Source organism: Phaseolus vulgaris, chromosome 3 (assembly GCF_000499845.2).
Source record: "Phaseolus vulgaris cultivar G19833 chromosome 3, P. vulgaris v2.0, whole genome shotgun sequence".
In the NCBI taxonomy this organism is placed as follows: Eukaryota; Viridiplantae; Streptophyta; class Magnoliopsida; order Fabales; family Fabaceae; genus Phaseolus; species Phaseolus vulgaris.
In genome coordinates this window covers 42326455-42342701 of record NC_023757.2, presented here as the reverse complement: position 1 = coordinate 42342701, position 16247 = coordinate 42326455, and the positions used below count along the sequence as shown (strand labels likewise).

The following is a 16247-nucleotide window of genomic DNA, read 5'->3' as shown; positions in this document are numbered from 1 at the left end:
AATCCTCTTATTATCTATATATAATTTAAAAAATAAAAATATCTTTGATGTCTACTTTTTAAATAGCCATATTGTCAAAATACTTTTACAATCTCATTCACTCTTACATTATTCTTGAAATTTTTTTAAAAATAACTATTATGAAAAATAATAAATTGTCATAGATCATAATATAAACTTGAATTTGTAATTTCTTTAGCGAGGAACTCAAGTTCCTTACACTTCAACCGACAAATATTGGTAATTTGATAATTTGATTAATGAATTTTGAGTAGAAGTATTCTCAATGTTTAATTAATTTAAATTGTGAACATTTAAAATAAGAGAGATAATTTAAACATTATAACTAAAAAAAGATTAAGTTTAAAATTAAAACCATAAAAAATTAAAATTTTATATATAAAAAAAAATACACGTCAATCACAAATAAGTGGATTCTATTTGGACGTTGATACATTAACACTATATAGAATAAAAACATATACCTAACATCTTAAATAAATTAATATTTAATTATATTTATTTAATTTTTTAATTTAGAATGTTATTATATTATTATAAGAACTTGTGAAGTGTGTGTTTTTTACCCCCACTTTTTGACTCTTTTGATTCACCATCCCTATATATATCATACCAGGGTGAAGGCTAAGAAATGCATTAGAACACTCTCTTTCTTTGCCTTCTTAGTTTTCCCTACCAATATTGCATAAACTTTACAAGGCAAAGAAAAGAAAAATATAAGAATTGAATACCAAACCCAAAGGAGAAGCTAACAAGTTTAGAAAGCAGAGTCTAATGGCCTCTAGTGTTGTTGTTGGTCAGTATCTGACTAAAACACCAGTGCAGTTTGAGAATTTTGATGATGAAAACATTGTAACATCATCTGCTAATAATGGAAAGAAGGAGTGTAATGGAACACCTAAAGACACATCTCCTGCACTTCCTGGGTGGTATGCTGATGTATCTTGGCCAGGTAACTCTCTCTAAGGACCCTTCAATTTCAATTACTTCACTCTTTTCTTTTAGGTTTTAATCTGGTGCCTTTTGTGCTAATTATTTTAAATTTGGCTGTGTAAAAAAATGGTATCTTGATAATGTTAAAAGAACTTTTGTGAAGTTGTTTTAAAAAAGTATAAATAATTTTTTAAGACCAGAAAAATGTGTTGCTGACTTGTGTTTGTACCCATATTGACATGTCATTTTCAAATTTTTACACTAATATAAAAAAACGTTGGAGTGGTTTTTTTAGTGCTTATTATAATAGAAGGAATGGTGTAAAAAGTGTAACAAGAACACTTTATTACTTTCAGTAGTTGTAACATTTTGAAGTACTAACCACACACCAACAATTGTACAGGAGAAGCGCACATATATAAAATGGAAAAAATCATATTCCAAGGAAAATCAGAATTCCAAGAGCTTCTTGTGTTTGAGGTACCTATTAATCATTTGATTTGTTTTTATAATTTTGTTACTAATTGATTTTAATGCAACTTTTCGTAATCCATTTTTTCTCTCATCTCTACAGTGTAGGGGTTAGCATGTGAGCATAGTTTCGTGTATCTGGTCATGTATATTATCACATTAATACACATTAGAAATAGTTTGTGCACTGTTTCTAGGATAATATTGTCATGTTTTCAAGAAATAAAAGAATATTTACGTATTTCTGCAAATTATTTTGACATATTTTTGTCTATTTCCTACCAATAAAATAAAATAAGAGTCGTAATATTGACAATCTCTTTTAATATTATTTACATTATTTAATTATAAATTTATTTTTTATTATATATATTTTTAAATTATCACATTAAAAATCGTAAATAATTCAACAAATTGTTGTGAATTGTACAGTCATCCAGACATGGGAAGGTTGCAATTCTGGATGGGTATATCCAGCTGACAGAGAATGATGAATTTGCTTACCAAGAGATGCTCACTCACCTTGCACTCTGTTCCGTTCCAAATCCAAAGAAGGTTTTTTTTTTGTTCTTCATCGATTATTGGTTTTTATATCAATTTTAATGGAAGAGGAAGCATTTATGAAACAACACAGAAAGAAAACGTAATGTGATTCCTAAATTTGTTAAACAAGGGATTGATGATGATTGCAGGTACTGGTAGTTGGAGGGGGAGATGGTGGAATTCTTAGGGAAATATCACGTCATTCATCTGTTCAGCATATTGATATATGTGAAATAGACAAAATGGTGATTGATGTAAGTCTTCAACTTAACATTCCTTAGATCCACTTTTAATCAACTTTCACTGATATTGGTTTCTTATGCTTTTGATTATACACTATATAGGTTTATAAGAAGTTTTTCCCAGATATAGCGGTTGGTTACAAGGATCCCCGAGTACATGTTCATATCAGAGATGGTAAAAATTTAAACCACTTGTTTTTATCTGATAGAATAAACATGATCGTATATTATGTTAGAACAAATTTTATAGTAATATTTGCATACGAAAGAAAATAAGGAAAAAAGACAACATAAAAGTTTAATAAGATACATAAATTTAACCTTAATTTAATTTTACAAAAACTTGACTTGGAAGGTAAGGTTTGTCGTGACTTATATGTTACAAATTAGTTTTTTTTTAATTGATATAAAATCTTCGACTCACTCATGTTGAGATTGTGCATAATACTAGATATTTATGAATAATCTCAATATTAAATTTTATTAAAATAGATTCTAAAAAATATACAATTTTAATAAGTAAACTTTAATCATACAAAATGAAATTTGCATAGGAATAAGTCTTATCTTTTATGAATGTGGGTCTCCAACAAATTATTTTGTAGAAATTGATGTTTGAGCTATATTAATCCATACTTTCACTAAATTTCTAACAAACATATGCAGGAATTGCGTTCATCAATTCTGTTCCTAAGGGCACTTACGATGTCATTATATTGGATGCTTTTCAACCAATGGGTAAAACACCATTCCTTCAGTCAATTTTTTATTTAAAATTGGAGCTGACGTGACGAAAGAACACAGACATTTATTCATTAAAAAGAAACAAAAAGTAGTTTAAAGTTGTGAAGGGACGCAATGTGATGCAGGACCTATTGCTGAAGTTCTTGCGGATAAATGCTTCTTAGATTCAGTAGCAAATGCTCTTCGAGCTGGTGGAGTGTTGTCTGCTCCAGCAGATAGCTTGTGGCATAAGAACTTTGTAGTTGCAGATACCATAGACAAATGCAAGAATATATTCAAAGGCTCTGTTAACTATGCTTGGACCACAGTTCCTACATATGCAAGGCACTTCTTATTTAACTACATATTTACATATTTGAACTCTAGATATTAGGAAAAGCTTTTGGTGAGAAGTGTTTATTTGTTTTTGTTTACCAGTGGAGTGATTGGATTCATGCTTTGCTCCACAAAAGGTCCCCCGGTGAATTTCAAACGCCCAATAAATCCATTGAACCCAGAGCAAAATGGGGTAGCAAAGGGACCTCCTAAGTTTTATAACTCAGAGGTAGTCCATTGAAACAATTCCTGTTCATGTTCAAGGGTTAACTTTCTTCCTTTGCTTTATTCTCTTTCCAACTTAAGACTTAACTCCTCTCTCATCGCCTTTTGTTTTTGTTATGACAGATCCATTCTGCTGCATTCTGTCTTCCTTCTTTTGTCGACAAGGCTATTGATCCAAAAAGATATTGATAAGAAAACAGAGTAATAAGGACTTGTTGTTATCCTTTGTACTGGGTTGTTTTGTATTTGTACAAGTCAAAGGTTGCACATGCAAAACTATTATAAAGATGAAAAGTTGATAACCTGTCAAGTCATTTCTTAATTATTACTTTAATTACAGTCACTAATTGATGAACAATGCAACTCATGCACTTCATACTTGGCACAGTGAGAAAGAGCTAATAAAAATGGTTGGTTATTGACTTCACTAATAAGTTATACTACTTCCAACAACTTGTATTTTTTATAAATTTGGAAAATTTAGTGTTTGTTAACGAAAAATGCGAAAGATATTAAGATGCATTAAGTAAGAACACGACTGAATTGTTGATAGTAAAATTTAAAAAATATTGGAATAAATATAATGTTGTATTTGCATTTGGTACAATTTTAGACCCAAGGATGAACTTAGAAACATTGAGTTTTTGCTTTGAAAAAATATTCACTTATGGGAGCTGGGATTGGAAAAAATAAAGGAAAAATTGTACAAACTTTTTGCTAAATATTCTAGCAAAGGTTTGAAAACATCATCAAATGTTCAAAAGCGTAAGCGTGGACAATCTTTGTCCTTGTCTACTTCCACATAAAAACAACAAAGAGTAACGATTGAATCCTAAAAATCCATTTAGATTAATCCTCATTTGCATTCAATAACGATAATAAAATTCTATGATATTGATGCACATCTACCATTACTTTTATTGGGTTGACCTGTTTTGAAGGTTATCTTATTGACTTTCACTCTCTAGGAGAACATCCCAGTCTCCTAGAGGTTGAACTAGTTCATCGTCTTCACTTAATGATTTCTCATTATCCATCTTTTCAACCAAGAACTTAAAGAACAAATTAATTTCTTTTAAGAAAATATCAACCGAGATAGATTCAACGATAACCACTATCAAGATGACTTGACATGACTCTTGAGCCTCTTGTTCATCACTTGAAAGATATTCAAAACAATTTTGCAAGACTAAATCTTGAAAAAAAAATTAGAAGTAACATGTTTCGCAACAACTAATTTAGGACTTGTTGCATTAGTTACATATTTGAGATGAGAGAATCCTTCTAAGAGACCATAATTTTCAAGGAGTCAATGAGTCATTTTTTTAACAAATTATTTTATTCATGTACATCCTCCAAGAAGGGCATATCAGTATATCCAAAGAGGACAAATCAACAAAAATATCATCCTAAGATCCTGAACTAGCCCCTATATCTTTAAGAGATTTCTTAAACTTTTGACGAGATCCACCCTCCACTTGGTCAACAACTCTCTCAGCTTCCACCACCCTACATTACGAACATATACATCATATATTTGTACATCTAGCATAAAATTTTGTTCTCTCTAACACTAACTATTGAGAGTATAACAACAAGTTTGGACAAAACAACATTCAATTTGTCTGTGTTATCAAAGTTATCATGTGAAGTTTTATGATGTCGTTTGTTAAAATATCATTTTCTATCATTTTTTACTTAAGAGTAAAATGGAATGGAGGCAACTTCTAATAAGGATTATGGTTACTCAAACTATTTTTTATTATGCGAGTATTTAACGGCAGATTAGAAGTAGCTCACTTGTAAGCTTTCTATCAAAGCCAAAGTAGCTCACTTGTAAGTTACCTCAGAGAATAATCTGAGATGAAGCAATCTTAATTAAGACTTGAGACCGCTTCAGCTAAATCTGTTGGGTTAGACTACAGAAGACCATACATTTTGCTTCTTTTTAACATGAATAAAGATAAAACACAATAAAGCTGTCAACATGACTATGTGACGTGTGTGTATATATATTGTAGAATTTCTGATTCATCCAAACAAATTTAAATTTATGAACACCTTCAAAACCTTTATTCGAACAGCTGAATCGTACATAATGACAGGAATCAAATATCAAATTTCTACATTCCATCACTTTGCAACAGGTTACTTTCTTTTTGAACAGTGGAACCAGATACAGATAACAATGAATACTCTATACAGTATACAAGTAAGTGGAATAAAAACCGTAAGGTCAAAAGAATCCTGTAACAAGGAGTATATGAAGAATTTACATATTGCTGGTGATTGATTGTACTATAAATACCGGCGGCTAGACCCTAGCAACCCTCGCAACTGAATAGCATTGGCAAGAAAATAGAGTAAACTTAAAGAGGAATTTGGTTTGGATCAGGATCTTTTGGGGACATGGACATTATGCACAAACCGTAAGGTAGGAAAAAGTATACAGCTAAAAACACAAGAACACCAAGATCAGCCTCTTCACCAACTGCTGGACGGCGCGGACTGATCCAGTATATCTGGATTGCACACCAAAAACAGTACAAGGAAGCTATGGATATCATAAGTAGCATCGACTGATATGACTTTTTCTTTATGGAGTTTGAGGAACTTGCTCTGCGTGGCAATAAAGGAGACAAAAAGTCAAAACCATTTTCTGTTTATGATATACGTTGATGATTAACATGGTAAGTTGCAAAAAATAAAAACCTGTTGATGTAAAAAAAGCCACCAATTAAGCAAGCACATAAGAAGCCAACTACAACAACAGCATCTGGGTTGACTGGTGCTCTACTTTGCCACCAGCCCGTGCTCAAAATCCAAGTGTACGTGGTTGTTTTCCCATTCTCCTGAGCGATTTGGGAGATAATACATATTTGTCAATCAGTTGTAGTACAACAGTAAATGTTCAGAACAAATTATGACAAAGTGAATGCAGCATTTGGCTTTTCTGTGGACACCATTAGATAATTTGCAGTCCAGCTCAAATAGCTAACACCACTATATTTGTAAATGCTATCATAAATAGGCAAGACGAATAGACTACATAGATCAGACATTTAATTAGGGGTTACTTTCACCGTGAGAAAGCAGAAAGAAAGGCAAATGTAATTGACTGGTATATTATACTTTTATATTAATCTTAAACTACTCTTAATCATTCGTATATTTAAATGGGATTTCAACAAATTCCTCAGCGTTTCCATTGTTTCAGTGAATTATGAGATTGGTTCGTTATTCTCAAATCAATGACTGCTTATATTTGGTCACCATTTTTTTCTGCTTTGCTAAATGTTTATTATGCGGAGACATGCTGGGATCTAATAGCAAGTGTGAAACTTGATTGTAGCGTGAGGTATATAAACAGTTAACTCTTCAATTATAATAACTAACTTTTGTGGTGTGATTCTCCAAGGACTCTCATCAATTGGTATCAACCAGGGTTAGTTCACAACCATCCCACACCGGCAGAGCGTGAGGGATGCTATTCTAATTGTTAAGGGTTTATAATCTGAAAATCTAGTTTTTTCTTTTTTACTTTAAATGTCCACAATGATAATTTAATACGAAAATAATTAAACCCCATACATTTATTCATTGTTTTCTCTGACTGATTGCAAAAATTTAGTGTAAAACTTGATTGAAACTTTACCTTATTAGAAATAAGAGAGGGTGAGAGAAAAGAGAAACTGAATAACAAACTATTCACTACCATACTTGGGTGTGGGGTGCCATGTTGCTTGACATAGTTAGGATATGATGAATCTAGAATGTTTTTTTCAATTTTCTTAATCACATACATGCACATAAACCAAAACATTGATTTATATTCCACATTTTTCAACATGAGATGGCAAGCTTTTATTTATTTTTCCCACATTTTCCATCGCCATCAATGCATCTAAAGAGTCGGTGAATGACTGATTTAATCTATTTATTTTGTACAATTTGAACCTAAAAGCTCATACAAACTATTCAAACTCCTCAGGGCTAAGTTACCCAGTAGACGATGAGTAATCTAAAGTCACAACAACAAAAACTTATAAATCAAAGGAAAATGGATGTTTCTCATGATAGCGACCAATGAGGCCAATACTAATGGGGAAAAGTAGCCGAACAGAACTATTAATAGCAATCAATTATGCTTCGGCAATTTATATAATGAACGAAGCACTAATCCTTTAGAGAATGATTCCTTTTCACACAGGACAAACAAAACATGCCATGCCACGCTGATTCAGTTATCCTTAGTCACTAATTATACAATTTCTTGTTTTCTGATGGATAAGAAGTGTAGGATAGTAATCTCCCTAAAGACTTGATGATAGCCATGATAAAGATCCAGTATCCCAAGATAAAACAATCTCCATAAAGACTTGACAGCGCTTGAACTAAAGCTTTTGGGTTACTTTACCAATTTATTAGGTCATAGAAAAGCAGACATGCATAGAAGAAAACATATTACCTCAAAGAGATCATCAAGAAAGAAGTGGGTAAAAGAGCCAGCAGATATCAAGAAAAAGCATTGCATCCTCGTAAGGGGCACCTGCAATCCGAAGTTAAAAAAGTAGGAAATCATGAATTTTGAGGAAGGAGGAAAGAAAAAGAGTAACAGACCCTGGAGACGGAATCAAGAAGGTGTGTGCGAAGAAGGTAGGAGGATATCCGAGAATAGAGAAAAGAGAGAGGAAGAGCCAAAATAAGGATGTAATAGAAAGGATGGTGGATGAGATTGGCAAGAGCGGATCCCAAAGCATGAGCAGTGGCACCAGAAAGTGAACCAAGCCACTCTGAGAAAGAACCAATATCAGGGCCAAAGAAGGAGTTTAGTGTGTAGGTGAGTGTGTGGTGAGGACTAAACCTTCCATTGGAGATGGTTGTGAGAGCCAAAGCAGAGGCCATGGCATACATCAGGTGAGGACCAGGGCCTGGCATTGCCTCCAACAACCTAGTTTCACTTCCAACAAACAATACTCCAATTAAGCACACATCACCCCTTTTCACTCTTCAACAAAACTAACCACCTCAATAACTATTCTAATCCAACTTTGTTAGTTAGTTATCTTGGATACTGATACTCTTTCTTTTTTTGCCACTTTTACCCTGCATGTTCCAAATCACCCACAATACCAACCCTTCTCAATTTGCCCAAACACGTCTCTATCAGTACAAACATCTAACAAATAATTAAGTTCAAATAAGTTTTAAGTAACATTCTATTATTATTATTATTATTATTTATATTCACATTTCAAAATCATGTAACATATGTATAAGTAATATATCAGCAGTAGAAGATATGATATATTAAGAACTTAAAACTTATTTAAGTAAATAATTTAACATATATTTTTAGTAAATTTAGTATTAGTATGTCATAAATGATTTTAAATTTATAAAAAATATTTTAATTATTTTTAAATGCTTGTTAAAAAATATTCAAAAAATATGTTTTCTTTTTAATAAACTCATTTGTATCTTTTAGAGATATAAAGTGAGGGTAAGTTCATGAAAGAATTTTGGTGATATCTAGATTTTTGATATTTTCTTTACATGCTATTAATATGTTAGTATGTAATTAATGATAAATATTAAATATCTTAGATCATTTTAAATTAAAGGTTATAATATAGAGTCTTCTTTTTATATATAAAAAAAAAATTCATGTTAGACATCATTATGCTACTTGAGTCTGTCACACCTCAAGTAACAACAATCATTTCTCATCACATGAAAAAAAATATTATTAAAAAAAAATACAAAAAATATGGAAGACTAGACCAAAACTCATATGTTAACAAAAACGATACATAAGTAGACTATACCTAGTAATAAAGAATTCTAAGATTAGATGAAAACCTATTATACCAATGAAAGGATTCTCTATGAATAAATCCTAAATTAGCCAACTTATCAGCACACGCATTCCCTTCACGAAAAATACGAGTAACCCTAAACCTGATTTTTTCATACTAATTAAGACAAGTATTTCATTGATTGCAAAACATCCAAGAAACATTTGTCCTAGCAGTAAACGCAGCACAAACCAAGACAGAGTCACATTCCATCAAGACATTAGTAAGACTCAATTTTTGAGCTTCCTCCAAACCATATATAACTCCATAAAATTCAGCAACCAAAGTCATCTGAACATCAAGAAATGTAGAGAAAGCTCCAATAAACTCTACCACGAAAAATACTTTCACAAGGGGCAAGACATGGATAACCCCTAACATCCCCATCCGTATTACTTTTATAAGTATAGAGTCTTCTTTAACTTTAACGTGAATTTTATGAAGTTATATCTATCTTGTAACTTTTTTTAAATGGAAAAATATAATACTTATATTTTAATAATTTTTATCTACATTTTGACTTTATAAACTTAAAAACAATATATATTTTTTAAATTAGAAGTTAAATTTTATTTAATATCAACACACTTTAGTATGATATTTTATAAAATTCAGATGTTATGCTTATTATACTGTACATTCTTATATAAAAGAAAAGTATGTGATTTGGTAAGTGTGTGTCAATGCATTTTTTATTTTTTTTTAGCTTATATTTTTATCTCTTATTTAAGTAAGATAAACCTAAATGCTAGTATTTTAAAATGATTTTTTTTATTCTTCTTCACTTAGTTGTTGAGTACCTTTTTTTTTGCTCTCCTCAATTTTATCTTGTTCTCACTCTTGAGTACTTATTCATCTTTCTCATATTATTAATCTTTGTTAAATAATTGTTTTTACTCATATTTCTTTCCATTTTGGATTGACACAATTGTTTGAGCAAAAAACAAATGTTCATGTGTCAAGCAATTCTTATTGATTATCTCATATGCTTGATTGAAAAGGAAAAAATAAGATAAAATAAAATGTTCAGGATAATCTAATAGTTAATATTATATATTGTTTAATATTTAAATTTTTATACATGCACTTTAGTTAACTTTGTTATATTTTTAACATAATTTGTATTCAAGACTCTTTCTTTTACATTAGAAATAATTACAACAATAATTCTAATTTGAAATAACGCAGTAAGTCAAGTATGTCAATTATAAATTTACAATGATTACTATGACAAATAAATTTAAAATCATCACAATAAATACTTTATTTGAAGTTTAATTTAGAATCAATATAATAAATCTTATTATATTTACAAGTTTATTACTGTACTACTTCTGACGACGAGTTAATCAGAATTAATATATTAAGTTATTATTAAATATTATTTTTACATATTTAAATTTTAAAAAATTCACTAACATTGATATTCTAAATTATATTATGATATCATCTAAATATGAATTTTAGTTTTATTTTTTACAATTTTATTCAAATCCTAATACAAAATATTCCAATTCGTTTATGAATACTCTTATCCACTTAAAATAGATGTGATAGTGATATAAGTTGTAACAAAACATTAATTGGTATTTTTTATTTTAAAAAATGTAGATAAAGCAACACATTTAAATATATTTTTAGCATTCAATTTGTGGCTCTATTTATAATAATGTTTTAAATTAATTTTTAAATATATGCTAAAATGAAATATTTTTTCAAAAATAAGTATACATTTATTATTTGTTTAATTAAATGATTCTAAAATATTTGTCTGATTTGTGCGCCAAATAAATATAACTTTTCGTTTTTTTGGTTACTTTTAATGGAAACAAGAAATATATTTCAGCTTTAATACATTTGTTTTTTCTTTTTAATATGTTAAGTGATTATAGAAATACTTGTATGATTTGTGTGACAAATTAATGATTATTTTAATGTGACATTATTTATTATTATTATTATTATTTTTTGGAAGTGAAATTTTTTATCGGATACTTCTTTTCTTATTCAACCAAAAAATAATATATTAAATTCCGCTGGTACTTAAAGAAAAACTTCTGTTGGTATATAGTTTTGTCTAAATAATTTATAGTTTAAAATTATTTATCAAAATGAACAATCTTTTATGAAAAAAAAAAAAGAAAAATTCAAAGGTATTTTTTTTATCAGCCAAAAGAAAAATCCAAAGGTGTTAATGAACATTTTGTCAATAAACAGGGATAAATTTTACGGAGAAACTGTCTATTTTCATTTATTCAAGCAAACGTGGTAAAACAGAGAAATTTAAAAAAAAAAGGATAAAGCAAGTTATTGTAGTTGTAAGAGATAAAACAATTCCCTTACTTACGTTACGATTTGACATTTCAAGGTTTTAAAAATTATTGCTTATATTATAGGTATTGTAAATAATTAAAAAGCTTTAAAAATATTGATTTTAAGATGTTTTTTTTGTTAAAAGTTAAAGATATTTGATCACGTATAATATTTCTGAAATTCAAAATGTTGAGGTTATGGATTCAAAGAAAAGGCTTAATTTTGGAAGCAAAATACTATAACTTTTTATGTGATTTATTTAGAAATAAATATATAATAAAAAATATATTTTGATTTAAATAAAAAAATATTATTAGAAATTGTAATGTGATTATATAAAAAAAAATGAGTTGTTTTGAAATTTGATGTATGATTGTTATTTTTATTTGCCATGCTTCTCTATGCTATTTGAGTTTGTTTTGGAACATTGTGGTTTAGACAATAATGTATCTTTCTCTTGTTTAAACTAACTTATTACTATTTTTATGCTTTCTTTATTGTTGTAATTAACTTTCTCTAATAGGACATTTTCACTTTCATGCTCCTAACGACAACATCAAACATCCTCTTTTGCAAACTTCACATGTTCCTCACTGTTTTAATCATGTCCACAATTTTAGATTTGAAAAGTGATAAAAGGAAATGATGGCCAATTTTAGAAGAAAAAAAATATTAACTACCATCTTATTTATTATCTTTTATATCAATCACACACATTTACACACTTTTTTTTTTCATTTTTCTCCAATTTTCATTAAATTCAATATTTTTTACTTTGTGCAAATCATGTACCCAATCATATTAACTAAACAAATATTGTGGGCACACAATGTAACAAAAGTAAGACAATTAAGGAATTTGGTTTAGGTTAAAAAAAGAGACGTGTCATGTAATCCAAGAAAAAAAAGGATGAAATTTACTCTTTTAAATTAATTTGGTATATTTTGATATTGTGCAATGTTTGATTTTTTTTGTAAAGGTGCTTAAATATTTTCTTTTGAAAGTTAATACAAACTCTTAATTTAAGGTATTCATTTTACATAAAGATTTTTTTTTATATTATTTCATAGCACATGTTATAAAACATTTCCTTATTTTCTTGGAAAATTTTAAAACATTATCAATTTATTATACATAACACGTGAATTTATACCTTTTGAAATATTTTTTTCAGTTCAATTATTTAATTTTTATTTCATACAAAGTCCTTTTCTATAAAAAAAAATATTAATTCGTTTATTATCATTCATAAACAATCAATTCAAGTCATGATAAAAAAATCAATTTAAAAAACTCTTTTTTTAGATCATGTTAATTTTTTATGAAAATAGATTTTGTTTTCAAATTAAGTTAGAAGATTTCGTTTATAATGTGTCTGGATGAAGAATTTTGAGAGAATAATTCATTTTTAAAGAGAAATTGAAATGTTTTATAATAAAATATGTTCTTTTTTCAAGAAATTGAAATTCTAAAATTTTAAAGAAAAATTTAATTTTTTACAACAAAAATAAGATGGTAAAAAATTGAAATTTTAAATTTTTTAAAAATAAAGAATTTTAAATTTAACAAAAAATATTAAGAATTTGAGATTTCTCATATTTTAAAACTTATATATTTTTTTGTCATATATTTTCTCCAAAATTGATTTTAGTTTGAGAATAATGATGTGATCAAAATACAGTTAAGATAATTACTTCTCAATTAATGTTAATTGGAGATTCTTGATTGATGTTGATAGAAGTTAATTTTTTTATTTAAATGATTAAAATTATTTTTGTTATTGTGAATCACTACTCTTTCTTATTTGATATTATTAATTAAGATTTTATCTATTAATGTCAAGGAGTGTAAAGTGATTTTTTTTTATTAACATATGAAATATGTTATGATTATGTTTTTTTAATGTGTATAGTGATTATTTTCTCAGTGTTCTTCTAATTCAAATATAATGGATATGAATGTTATGCAAATGGAAGATTTCCTGTAGAAATCCAAGGTTACTGTTGGGATAGACTTACAGTGAAGGTATGTTTGATCTAAAAACGTGTGAAAAGTGTAAAATCCTGATGAGAATCTGTTTGTGCTTCAAAGAAGATGCAGTTCAACTGTAAAACTCTTATTACATACCATGTTTCTCTTTCTCTATTCTTTTGACTTTTCACTTTCTATGTTTTCACAAATAAATATTCCAAAACGAAAAGGAACCTCAATTCAAAACTCAAGATTTCTTTTTTCAGCGTTTTATTATTCCACCTTAATAATAATTGTTACAATTGGAAAGAAAAGTCTTCCAAAAGTCTTCCAAATTTCAACGTTTTCATCTTATTAAGTCCATTTCCAAACTCTCAAAATTTACACGTTTCTATCCTAACTCTTATTCCCTATGCTCTTTTAAAAAAAAAAAAAAAAATTGTTTCTATCCTAACCCTTATTCCTATGCTCTTAAAAAAAAGTTCTATTTTTTTATTTTTACTTGCAACTTTTCACATACTCAAGTCACATCTTTTCCTTCTCACCTTACTTTTCATATCATAGCATCTGGAAGTTTGTTTTTTTTGAGACAATCATGTAAATTGACCTCTCTTCATCTTGGAGGACCTCTTTCTTCTTTTCTTACTTTCTCTTCAATCATCCTTCACTTGCATAAAAAAAACTTTCTTTCATTAAGCATATCATTATTATACACAATTATTATACGTTAGTTATTATTATTGTACGCAATTAATTTGATAATGAAAGAATCATATAATTAATACATCCTACATAATTAGCTTGCTTGTAATTTGGAAAGAAAAGTCTTCCTATACACTTATATTTCTTATACATGCATCATGCATGGAGTGATACTAAAATTTGCGGTGATAATTGCCTACAATAAATTTAAACCGTAAAATTTACACGTTTTTTTATCCTAACTCTTATCCCCTATTGTCTTAAAAAAAAAAGGTGTTATTTTTACTTGCAATCTTTCACATACTCAAGTTACCTCTTTTCCTTCTCACCTCACTTTTCATGTCATAGTGTCTGTAAATTTGTTGCTCTTCAATCATCCTTCACTTGCATACTTCACTTGCATAAAAAGAAACTTTCTTTCCTCAAGCATATCATTATTATACACAATTATTATATGTAATTATTATACGTTACTTATTGTATGTAATTAATTTGATAATGATAAAATCTCATGATTAGTGGATACACAATTATTATAGGTTAGTTATTGTACGTAATTAATTTGATAATGATAGAATCGCATGATTAGTACATCACTACATAATTAGCTTGTAATTTGGAAAGAAAAGTTTTCGTATACACTTATATTTCATGTACATGCATCATGCATGAAGTGATATTAAATTTGCGGCGGCGATAATCGTTTACAATATCGTACAATAAATTTAAACTGTAAAATTTAATTTACAAAGTTTATCCTCTAAAAACAACAAAATAGCTAAGCAACATAGTATTTTGTTAAACCTAACACTTTTTTAGATAAATAAAAAAAATAAGATTAAAGATAATAAATAAATAAAATAAATAGAGATATAAAAATTGTTATAACAAATTTATTTAATTCTTATAACTTTATTATTTAATTTATCACCGCATATGAAAGACGATCAAAGGAAAAAACAACATTCTTGAATTGCAGAGCCATTTCCTATACTCTAACTTTGGATCAGGTAAGGCATTGCTTCCTTTACTTTTCTTTCTTTCTTGCCATTGGGTTCCTTTGACAATGCGGCATTGGGATTAATTTTGGTGCTGTTTATTTGGTGAGAAACTATTTTGATCAAGGGGATACGATTTTGCATGTGCACGTTAGATCTCTAAGTACAAGGTTATACCATTGGTTAAATTGTAAAGAGTGGATTTTACTCATAATCCTTAACGGCTGACCTTCTAATCTTTAACTTATGGTTTCCTGATTGTTATCATTAGTAGTTCTCTCTAAAATGTTTCCATGTTCAATATAATAATACTCAAAATTAAGAGAGAAAACAAAGATTTAAAAAAAAAAAAAAAAACTCACGCAACGGGTGTAAGTCTTCAGTGTAGTAGTAAAAAAAGAATCCAATTTCTGGAGTGGTTTTGCTTAGATTTTGTTCTTTTACCTTCTTTTGCCATATATGGATTGCAGAAAGACAAATTTGAACAATGTTCTATGATAAGGATGAATTAGTAGTCATTTATTTGTTGCATTGATTTGAAATTCCTTCAGTGGTTATGGTGTTATTTGTTGGTTGAACATTGTTATCTTTTAATTATTCCTTAGACATACTTAAAATGTTTACTGAGGTTAGGGAGATACTCCTTATGTACTCATTTGATTAATGTATTTAGTTGTTAGACAATGTAAGCAATCATATCCATTTTCGATGATGTGAGTCAGCATGCTTCTGTGGTAAGTCTGATGGGCTGTTCGCAAATCATATAACGCATCCTCAATCACAAGGTTCATATGATATATTCAGAGAAGAAATTGTGTGAAAGAATAGTAACCGATTACAGAAGATCAGGAGATGATTAATTGCTAGAGTTTGAGTTCAGTTTTCTAGAGAAGTGGATGATTGGAAGATGA

The 16247-nt window shown here is 28.6% G+C and overlaps 2 protein-coding genes across 2 annotated transcripts; one reads left to right on the top strand and one right to left on the bottom strand.

Annotated features, from left to right (window-relative positions):
* The first annotated feature begins 649 nt into the window (after positions 1–649).
* On the top strand, positions 650–3920 carry LOC137805938 (spermidine synthase 1-like). Its single transcript, XM_068605814.1, has 9 exons — positions 650–973; positions 1358–1434; positions 1858–1980; positions 2118–2222; positions 2313–2385; positions 2877–2948; positions 3080–3278; positions 3372–3498; positions 3618–3920. Exons 1-9 carry the CDS (start codon positions 796–798, stop codon positions 3681–3683), a joined length of 1020 nt encoding a protein of 339 aa, XP_068461915.1. The 5' UTR covers positions 650–795; the 3' UTR covers positions 3684–3920.
* Positions 3921–5593: 1673 nt separating this feature from the next.
* Positions 5594–8526, bottom strand: LOC137807852 (uncharacterized). The gene is made up of 4 exons (XM_068608680.1): positions 8115–8526; positions 7963–8043; positions 6207–6346; positions 5594–6113 (listed from the first exon to the last, which is right to left on the bottom strand). Exons 1-4 carry the CDS (start codon positions 8430–8432, stop codon positions 5864–5866), a joined length of 789 nt encoding a protein of 262 aa, XP_068464781.1. The 5' UTR covers positions 8433–8526; the 3' UTR covers positions 5594–5863.
* Positions 8527–16247: the final 7721 nt, after the last annotated feature.